General features: G+C 41.4%; 1 protein-coding gene across 1 annotated transcript in view; it reads right to left on the reverse strand.

The window, feature by feature from the left end:
- Positions 1–10,414, reverse strand: part of unc13d (unc-13 homolog D (C. elegans)) — a 48,496-nt gene extending 38,082 nt beyond the window's left edge. The window contains exons 1-7 of the mRNA XM_048244859.1: positions 10,119–10,414; positions 7,598–7,642; positions 7,394–7,444; positions 6,656–6,712; positions 6,206–6,313; positions 4,823–4,882; positions 4,611–4,677 (exon numbers count right to left, since the gene is read on the reverse strand). Of these exons, the coding sequence (XP_048100816.1) occupies positions 4,611–4,677; positions 4,823–4,882; positions 6,206–6,313; positions 6,656–6,712; positions 7,394–7,444; positions 7,598–7,642; positions 10,119–10,181 (451 nt within the window). The 5' untranslated portion in view covers positions 10,182–10,414. The remainder of the gene's footprint in view (positions 1–4,610; positions 4,678–4,822; positions 4,883–6,205; positions 6,314–6,655; positions 6,713–7,393; positions 7,445–7,597; positions 7,643–10,118) is intronic.
- Positions 10,415–11,127: the final 713 nt, after the last annotated feature.

Genomic DNA, 11,127 nt, shown 5'->3' on the forward strand with positions numbered 1-11,127 from the left:
CTGGCAAAACACAGAGTCCAGTCTTACACCCACTTTTCATTTTTTGACCCTTTTTTATCTGAAAATGTTGAGTTATTATCACAAAGTTTCGACTAAGTGTCTCAGAATTGCCCCCCACAACCCCATTTAAGACATTAAGACATTAAGACATTAACACATTTAAGACATTAACACATTTAAGACATTTAAGACATTAACACATTTAAGACATTAACACATTTAGACATTAACACATTTAAGACATTAAGACATGAACACATTTAAGACATTAAAGGAGAATACCGGTTTGATATTGACCTAAAGTGTGTTGAAACATGATACCAAGTGTGAACGTATGTCTCATAGCCCATCTCGGCTTGTCCCCTGCACTCCAAAATCTGGCGCTAGTTAGCCGATGCTACCAACAGCTTTTTCAATTGTGGTGCTTCGGCATCGGGCTAGCCATGCAAATAAATCACAGTTTTACACCATTTACGAGGCTCAATGTATCTCCACACTTCATTGGTAGACTTCCGAGGGCCCTGACATTTAAAACGAGACATTGAGAACTTTGAAAAAGCACTGGTAGTTTACTTACAAGACGATTTATGCAGACAGTATCTTCACGAAGTTTAGCGTTTGCAGCCATCTTGAATTTAGTCACGATAATTCGACGAGTAAGAATGAACAGGTATGATAAGGGATCAGATTCCAAAAATAATTCAGTGGAAATGAACCCAGTAAACAAAATAAAGTCCTGGCGACATCCCCTAAAGGTCCCCTGGCGAAAGTCACCTCCTCGACATTGTGTAGGGTTCCCTTTACGTCCCGCGGACCTCTGTTCGGGAGGTCTAAAAGATGTCCACGAGACTTTGAGAGGACGTCCTGTAATGGTCACCACGACGTTATGCGCGCGACGTTATATATCCGCGATGGTAAAAAAAAAAAAAAAACATGAAGCGCGATTTAGTATGGTAGGCTATTACATCCTGTAAGTCTCAGCGTTGCTAAGAGAGAAGGAACATGAGCACGCATTAACGACTTTTTCTACAACTACACAATTAACGTCACTCACCTCATATTTTCACACATGTATGAAATCATGTCCTCCGAATGCATTACACCAATGATGAGTAGACATGGACATTTATACCGGGCTAGGATGTGCTGCTTTCACATCTACGGTGTCATTTTCTTAATAAACTAATAATGACGCTTTAATGGGCATATCCCCGTAGCATATTGTTTAAAAACATCATCAGAGTAGGCCTAGGCTAGCCTAAGATAAATTGTTCAAACCATATTGTTTCAAAATATTAAAAACTAATAATAGCCAAAATACTAAATGAATCGCAATGCATGCTGGGAAGCAAAACTCAACATGAAATAAAAGTACATGAAACATAACTAGAATGCATTGACGTTATATCCACTCGTTTTCTTGGACCTGTGATCAAACAGGGACAGCCTATAAATGTAAGCCTATCTTCCTGAACATTGCAGATAAAGAAAAATTTATCGTTTTCTCTTAATGCTCTTTGTAGCCAACTTTAAGATGAAATAAATAGATTCCAGATGTTTCTATTCTATATCATTGTTTTATTAATAAACAGTAAGGCTCTGGTGAGGCAGAGAGCTTGCTCCTCGTCAGAAATCTCATCGGATATGTGCACTCTTTGCTGTTTCCACAAGGAGCTGCTGTAACATCAGGGACAGCTATGCGATGACACTTTTAAACGCCGGCATCGTCAAATAAATTACAATGACATTTAAACAAGTCATGAAGAAGCAGTATCCTTAATTCTTCTGCAATGTAGAGCTAGATCGTTTTGCTTTACAAATTAAGTAGTCACTTATGTTGCTAGACAACCCTAAACAAATGCTACGTGGTCTGTTTTTAACATTTCTCTAGTTTTATTGCATCGTATTCAGCTCCAAATGTCGGTTCAGTCCCAATTCGGCCGTGTGTGTGTTTCTGAAAATAAAACAGATAATAAGTATGTGACTACGTTAAATAAACCACTGCCTATTTAGAGCATGTTACATGCATCACGTAATGACAGTTATCTGAAGAAATGCGCATTGTAAGCTAAGCTAGAAGCTAAGAACAGCGACTTTGCTAACATTACACCAAGCATCACATCAGCTAACATTTTGATAAAATCCATTCCCTAGTTTGTAACGTTATACATTAACGTTAAACTCAAAATGTATGTGCTACATAATTCAGCATGTATGCAGACATACATGCTGAATTATGTAGCACATAGGCCTACATTTTGAGTTTAACGTTAACAACCCTTTTCCCAGTTTATGAAGTTGTGCGTCTATGAGCAAATAGACGCACAACTTCATAAACTGTATGATATGTTGCCTTAGACTACGGTAGGCTAATGCAGCTACTGCTAGAGAGACTAACAGACTAGATAGATAGATAGGCCTACTTTAGTCATCCCCAGACGTGTATCGTGAAGTCCTGCATGGATGTGATGTCCTGCAGCCAGAGTGCTCTCAACTCCGCTGCCATGTGTGAATAAACAAATGTCCCCCCCATGTCCCCGGTATAACGTTATTGTGGGTCCTTAGAAGGTATTTGAAATGACCAAATGCAAATGTCATCCGAGGGACCTGACGGTGAAGTCCCCAGAAAGTCCTGCACCAGACGTCACGCAATAACCAAACGATAACTTGCTCCGGACGTCAATAAGGTCACCGGAACGTCCGCTAGAGAACATGACGTTGGGGACCAATCGGGGACGTAGTGAATGTCGGCATGAGGTCCGGGGGACGTCCTGTGTTTGTCAGGGAATACACTGAATACACTGAATACAGTTTCTTCCAGTAGCAGCAACTGGAATCCATGCATTTCCACGGAATTATTTTTGGAATCTGATCCCTTATCATACCTGTTCATTCTTACTCGTGGCTGGACTTGTCGTGACTAAATTCAAGATGGCTGCAAACGCTAAACTTCGTGAAGACACTGTCTGTATAAATCGTCTTGTAAGTAAACTACCAGTGCTTTTTTAAAGTTCTCAATGTCTCGTTTTAAATGTCAGGGCCCTTGGAAGTCTACCAATGAAGTGTGGAGATACACTGAGCCTCGTAAATGGTGTAAAACAGTGATTTATTTGCATGGTTAGCCCGATGCGAAAGCACCACCATTGAAAAAGCTGTTGGTAGCATCGGCTAACTAGCGCCAGATTTTGGAGTGCAGGGGACAAGCCAAGATGGGCTATGAGACATACGTTCACACTCGGTATCATGTTTCTACACACTTTAGGTCAATATCACACCGGAATTCTCCTTTAAGACATTGGGCTGTATTTTGGAACTCGTTTTTCACCCGTGCAAAGTTTAATTCGGTATTTTGCACGTTTATTTTTTAAACATTGCGCCCAGGGGTGTGTTAACAACCTAGGGAGGGGCCTGGCGCGTTGTCTACAAATCGCTATTGTACACCACCTAAACCTGGTCAGAAGTCAATGGCGAGTTGTTCATATGCTATTTTAAGAGCGCATGTCAACAGTCATATTGGCAGGTGCACCATCCTTCTATCATTCATGAACGCACACCAGCGCACGTCCATGCAAAGCATTACAAATTGCACGATTACAATGGGAAACATAATTAGAACAAAGATATTACGAAATACTGTACATCTCATGGTGAGTAGTTATTCACCATCATTTGCAAATTGGTAATGATGGTTAAAAGTGATTAGGGGAGAGGCGAGAGACACGTATGGAGCACAGCTGAAGACGCAGTCACGAGATTTAAGCAACTCCTCTGCAGGATAAATGTTGTTTTATTCAGTCATTTGAGCAATAGGGTAAGTGTTGCTTTTTCCAGCCTATGTTGTCAGTCAATAGTTCAAGTAACTGCATAACTGTCTTGTCGTTGACTGACTCCTTGGTGAAGTTAGTTTCACTTTGCCAATGAGTTCAAATAATAGACGAGTGCAAATGCGTGAAGGCTATGCTAGGTTTTAGTAAAGCATGGTTTAAGAATGACTATTCCATACGGTCTCGCAAGCAGCCTCCTTCAAATGCGCCGTTGAATGGCAACATACCGATGCATTTATTTGACATATCGCGCGTTGCGCCGTTAAAGGGAATGACAGATGTCATTCTCATTGGTTTAAAATTATGTTACGACCCAAACACACCCATATGACTGATTAAAAAACCTAGGAACACCTTGTTGCGCCATGCGCTCCACGTTTGATAACGAAACCCCTCCCAATGTGAACTGGACATCCTACTAAATTTGAATAGACTTTTGAGGAGTGACGATGCCATGAGTGACAGAATGTCATGATAGGGCCCATTAACACATTTAAGACATTAAGACATTTAAGACATTAAGACATTAAGACATTTAAGACATTAACACATTAACACATTTAAGACATTAAGACATTTAAGACTACTAAAAAACTAAAACAGTGACTGAACACCATGACTTTCACTGTCTGAGTTAATTTCCTGCAGAATACTAGCACTAATCCACTGCATGTGTTCGTTTGTAAACCACTTGCTGGTTTCATGATTAGTTACTTCAGTGGACTTAAATTCTCAGCTGCCGCTTCATGGTTACTGTACAGAGAGAAAAGGCTTCAAAGAGCTTACCACTGATGTCTTTTCCCAGAATGCCTTTGGCTTCCTTCACAGTGACCATCAAGCCATACGCAGGAGACTGAGGGAACAGGGTCATAGATTGGTTTGATGCGGTCTGCTGTATGCAATACAGTATGCAAAAACAGCCCTCCTACTGTCATGGCCGACTGGTACAGTGTGTCTGAGGGCAGCATGTAGCGTGTCCTTAGCGTGTACACCCTCACCTGTGTCTCCTGCACCTTTCTCAGCAAACTCTTATGTTCTTCATCTGTCATGTTGAATGCCTGAGGGGAGGAAAAAGAGGTTATAGCTTCTCTGGCCTGGATGGACAGAAAATGTCTGTGGGAGCTTTTCAATGTATTGAGTTTTTTGTGTGTGTATAATTCACCATTTGTGTGTGTGTGTGTGTGTGTGTGTGTGTGTGTCAAGGCCGTAGTCATGATGTCAACATTGGGGGGGGAAGAGAAGGGTGGAGAAGGCCCAGTAAGCCCATTCAGTAATCCATCCCTGGACCTGTATTATGACTCCATTTGTCTTCAAAATGTATACTTTAAAAGGAATTACAAACTAGAGTATCTTTGTTAACCTCTGTATTACACAGAATGTGGTTCTTTGACTTATTACTTACACCTGATTTTTTTTTTTAAACTAAGGCTTAGACTCATAGGTTTGGACCTTTATAGCCTAATAAGATTTTGTCTTTTAATTTAGATTTTATTATACTGGCGGCTAATCACACAATTTTAACATAGTTTGAAAGGGACAGGATTCAGGAATAGGCTACTAAGACAGGCCCCTCTTCTGTCTGACTCACCTCATGTTACCCCCTGCATTATAGACTGGCTTCTGACAGAAATTATGTTTTGTGCAAACATGTAGAAACACTAGGCCTACTACAGCCTTTAACTGGTGAATGGAGGAGCAAATTACTTTCTTTGATTCACATTAACTGTAGGCTATCACCACCAGTGCAAGTTTTTTCCATGTGCCGTCGCCACATTTAATTCCTACGTTTTGCCTGCATGGATGCGCGACTGAGTGCGCATCTAAATAATATGCAAGATGCAACAACCATTTCTAAGAGGCCTATAAACGTCAATTTCTGGCATTACTACTAGCATATGAATGCATTATTTATGTTGAAAGACATGTGAAAGAAATGAATGACTCAGGCTTGCACAAATTCATCATTTAAAATAAAATGTTTCACTTTCGCTATCATTGCGAGAATAGTTAGCTACAATATGTTTCAAAGTTCCCTTTGAGTCTGTGTGTGTGTATATAAGTAAGTATAAGTATATATACTCTTTTGATCCCGTGAGGGAAATTTGGTCTCTGCATTTATCCCAATCCGTGAATTAGTGAAACACACTCAGCACACAGTGAACACACAGTGAGGTGAAGCACACACTAATCCCAGCGCAGTGAGCTGCCTGCAACAACAGCGGCGCTCGGGGAGCAGTGAGGGGTTAGGTGCCTTGCTCAAGGGCACTACAGCCTGCAACCCTCCGGTTACAGGTTCGGAGTGCTAACCAGTGGGCCACGGCTGGCCCCGTGTGTGTGTGTGTGTGTGTGTGTCTGTGTGTGTGTGTGTGTCTCGAGTTCACCTGCTGAATGTAGTGATAGAGCTGGTCGTCGGTGTGGATCTCTTTGGTAGCTGGTTTGCCATGCCTGTGTGCAACAGTGTACAGCAGCTCCTTATACAGGGGCTTCAACTGTAGGAACAAACAACAGAGAGAAAGACAGAGAGAGAAAGAGAGAGAGAAAGATGGAGAGAGAGAGAGAGAGAGGTGGAGAGATCTCACTATCACCCAGATGAAACGACATTCAATTATGTCAATTATGTAATTCAAAGTATCTATTCATACAGCTTTCCAACACAACGCAACACTGTAACTGCAATTACTGAAAAGTCTAGCAACTACTTTGCAATTATTTGTCCACCATTAAAAACAAATCAGTGAGGAGACTCGATTTATTAAAATACTGTTGTTATTTTAGGGTTACAAAAACAGAGAGATGCTATTGGCAGAGAAATGAACCAATGGGAAGGTCACCTCCTGCTCCTTGTGGCGCCGTGCAGCCTCCTCTGGATTCTCCGTCTCCTTAAAGTCCTGTGGAGAAGAACATGCTTATGATTGGCTGTGTGGCAGAGGCTCCCTTTAGAACAACGATAAACAATAAACAATACATTAGCACTGTAAGATATAGTAAATCAACCAAATAAGAAAATCAACCAATAATAAACATTATCCGAGGATCAATTACAGTAAAATAACTAACTGAAAATAAAGAAATGCTCTATAATAATATAATATAACTACTAATAATAATGATATTTTAAAAGATACCATATATCACCTCTATGACAGTGCTCCACTGTAAGCATGTGTTGTGCAATAAGGTTACACAATATATGGCATTACAAAATGACTGCAGAAACAGTCAGCGCATTCAGAGCCAACAAACGGCAAAACAGAAATCAGAGGATAGGTTCCCTTTAGTAGGCTGGTTCCACGAGAACCAGAGGATAGGTTCCCTTTAGTAGGCTAATGTATGGTTCCACAAGAACCAGAGGATAGGTTCCCTTTAGTAGGCTAATGTATGGCTCCATGACAACCAGAGGATAGGTTCCCTTTAGTAGGCTAATGTATGGCTCCATGACAACCAGAGGATAGGTTCCCTTTGGTACTGTATGGCTCCATGAGAACCATAGTACTGTATGGTTAGTAATGATGGTAATCCATCATTATCAGAGAGAGAGAGAGAGAGAGAGATAGAGAGAGAGAACTGACCTTCTTGTCCTTTATCTTCCTGGTTTGCGCCAGTTTACGAGCAGGAGAACCCTGTGGGGAATAGAACATAGTTGTGCCTCACCTTCACTACTATGGCAACAGAAGAGAGGAGAGGAGAAGATAAGAGAGGAGAGGAAGAGAGGAGAGGAGAAGATAAGAGAGGAGAGGAAGAGAGGAGAGGAGAAGAAGAAACTGGAAGTGTACCTGTCTGCGGCGGGTCTTGGTGAGTCCTGGGTCTGCACCATGTCCCTGTTTGAGCAATGAAAAGGAACTGACATATTAATTCAGTGATCTATGCCCTCTCCCTAAAACACACTTACATTATGATTACACACACACACACGCACGCACGCATGCACGCACGCGCACGCACGCATGCACACGCACACACGCACGCACACACAACGCACACACACACACAGCATGAGGGCCAGACCAGAACATTGTCTAGAACCAACACTTTTACACAGGAACATTGGCTTGATGGAGCCAACATCAGTATATATATATATATATATATATATATATATATACCTCACCGCAGTGCAGTAAATGGAAGCTTTTGATAGCGCACACCACCAACGAAAAACTAGGGTGACAAGATGTGCTCTTTTTCTAGGACATGTCCTCTTTGAGTCCTTAAAAATCGTCCAGGAATTTGTTTTTTGAGCCTCAAACGTGTTTACAGTAAATTTGCATTGTGTTTCTCTCTGTCGTTCACAAATGAGTTCAAAATAGCCTTTTGAGGCAGTTTTTTTCTGGTGTCCTCTTTTTCACAAACCAAAAAGAGGACACAATCAGGTCACCCTAGAAAAACAGAAAACCACTAGGACAAACCACTCAGGGGTATAGGCTACTCTGGAACCATCCGTAGGTCACTAATTTGTGCGTTATTTACGTTTGATTACATTTCAGATGATGGTGCTTGTTGGTTTCCTGTAGTATTGCGTTTTTTTTTCTTTATTTATTTTTCTATGTCCGTATATTGGAGGGGACATTATATTTGAATATTGGGGGGGACACGTTCCCCTCAATGTCTATGGTGACTACGGCCCTATGTATACCAGTATACATTTATATATATACAGTATATATACATATATATACCAACAAAATGCCTTAGAGTGGGGGCAAAATTAGTATTAGTGGATTAATTTGCATAACTTTTAATGTAACCTCTGTCATCTGAATACTGAGAAATACTGAGACTTTAATGAACACAAAAAGTGTGTTTTTGAAACTATGCGTCATTTTTGTAATGCATTATGTAGGAAAAACTGGCGTTATGGATGTGACGGTTTCACGTTATGGATGTGACGTGTCTGAACCAGTCCTCGACAAACTACATAAAACACATAATTAAGTAGTGAATTTTGATATGAAACAATTGAAATGGTAATCATGAAAAACTAGCGATGACATTATTGCTTCCTCAGTGCAGTATATATATATATATATATATATATATATATATATATATATATATATATATATATATATATATATATATATACTGTATAGAGAGAGAGAGAGAGAGAGAGAATGGCTGCTGACACAGTCTCATAGGAATCTGGCTCTAATTTGAGATGACAGAATGTAACCTAACTGCTTATGGTGCTAAACTGAGGAATACACAGATGACTAAAGTGTACTGAAGGCTTTTCACCTAATCGGACATAACAAGGTATCAGTATAGTGTGTTACATTTGAGGAAGGTCAACTCATGAGTGGATCTATGACATACCTTCATGCATCTTTTCCAAAATGTCACAATTATAATTGTATATATTTGTATATATTTATAATTATATATTTATATTAAAATTTGTTGCTAAAAACAGAGTGTCACTGCATGACCTCATATTGTATCTGTGGTCCACAGTCAAGCTCATGAAATAATACATTAAAAGAACATTCAGTTAAGAAGATAGAAGTACAACTAGATTGGTGAATATGCTATCTTGATGGAGTTTTCAAACAAAGTAGTGGATTTGTAACACTACAGTTGTCCAGGCAGGTTTAAAGCCCTTGTTTCAATGCAATTTGTCAAGTGCCTCTTCATGTTGAATAGATATGGCATGACATACTCCTCTCCTCGGTTCAGAGGCACGGGTGTCCAAACATAGCACAAACGCCACAGGGCCTACATATGAGTGCAGGACAAACACGGAACAGATGTAAATGCAAATGCATGGCCACCGCTGAGTTGTACCAGGCCACTTCCTTGTTGGAGGCCATCTGAACTAGCCATCACAACATCACAGAGCAGCGTATCAGAGAAACATGGCTTTTCCAACGAGGCGGTAAGGCCTTGAGGAGCTGACTATGACCTGGCTCAGAGTAAGGCCACCTGCTACAGGTGGGACACCATCCACCTGTCCCAACCCATCAGCGCTTAAACGTCTGAAATGAAGCAAAACTGAAATTGCCAAGCTGTCCCGTTCAGTAAGTCTTTTTTTTAACAGGCACTGAGACCAAACATGATTCTAACGTATCACAAATACAGCATACAGTGCCATGGTGTGATTTTAATGCTATTGGTGGTAGTGTGGTGTGTAACGCTTTCTTGGTGATACCACTTGAAATGATTTGACAAAAAAACAAGCAAGAACTGCTATCTTAACACCACCCCCCCCCCCCCCCACACACACACACAATTGTCATAAAATGTTAGTCTTCTTGTCATTTGATGGTCACAACTGACACTTCCATGCTGTGAACTTGCCTGCTCAGGAGGGCGGAGAAGTGCATCGCTGTTTGTGGTCTCTCCATCCTCTGCTGGCACCATGCTGGAGCCAACGACGCGCAGTCCTCACACACAGTCCCGTTGCCCAGCAAACTCCAGTAAGATCAGCTCTGATGATGTATCACCACTGGCGCTGATGGATAAACCCCACGCAATGGTGAATAGGACAGAGTAAGTAGACTCACCTGCTAGACGGACAATGGACAGCGAGGAGCGAGTCCGAAAGTGTCTCTGGGCTTTGCAATCTTCTGATGTCGTCTGAGAAAGCTTTCCTCCAACACTGATAGCCTACAAGAGCGAGGCTCTGGCAGATGGGGTGTGGTGGGAGGGTGGTTTTGGGGTGGAGGAAGTCAGCACTTCCTGTCGAAATACATGAACCTGTGACTTGCAACTGTTTTTTCTTCTCCACGTCAGTGTGCAGTGATGCAGTCATTGACCCACACAAACCCGTTGTGTGCTCTCTTGATGACTCCGGGACATCTTCACAATTACTGCAGTTTTCCAGCCACTATTAAGAAATACAATGTTGCCATAAATAGTGATCTGCTTTACCACTTCCTGTTCAAAATGTTGAGTCTGTAGACGTGCAACTGCGTCTTCTGCTTTAGTGCTGTCTTGCGCGGCTGAGGTGCAACGCTATCTTTTTCAGTTTTGCTGAAGCATCTCTTATTGCTTCATCTCTCATTGCTTCAGTCTCCCATGTTGTGACTCCAGCGCAGTCTCTGATTCAGACCGTCGCAGAACAAACCCTCTGGCATGGAGGGATCGATTGAGCAGTCCGAGATAAGGCCTCCACTCTGTTTGCACACTACCTCATTCTGCCTGGTTGTTTTCGTTGGTGTTGTTGCACATGATTGGCTGCAGAGAGGCCGTGGATGTAAATCTGATTAATGCCTTATTTGCATCCCAAGAGTGGCTGCATGATAGTTGCACAGATCTAGTCCAGATCTGGCCCTTATCAGGTTGAGGCAGATGAAGTTTAACATCA

Source organism: Alosa alosa, chromosome 6, assembly GCF_017589495.1.
Source record: "Alosa alosa isolate M-15738 ecotype Scorff River chromosome 6, AALO_Geno_1.1, whole genome shotgun sequence".
NCBI classification, from domain to species: domain Eukaryota; kingdom Metazoa; phylum Chordata; class Actinopteri; order Clupeiformes; family Clupeidae; genus Alosa; species Alosa alosa.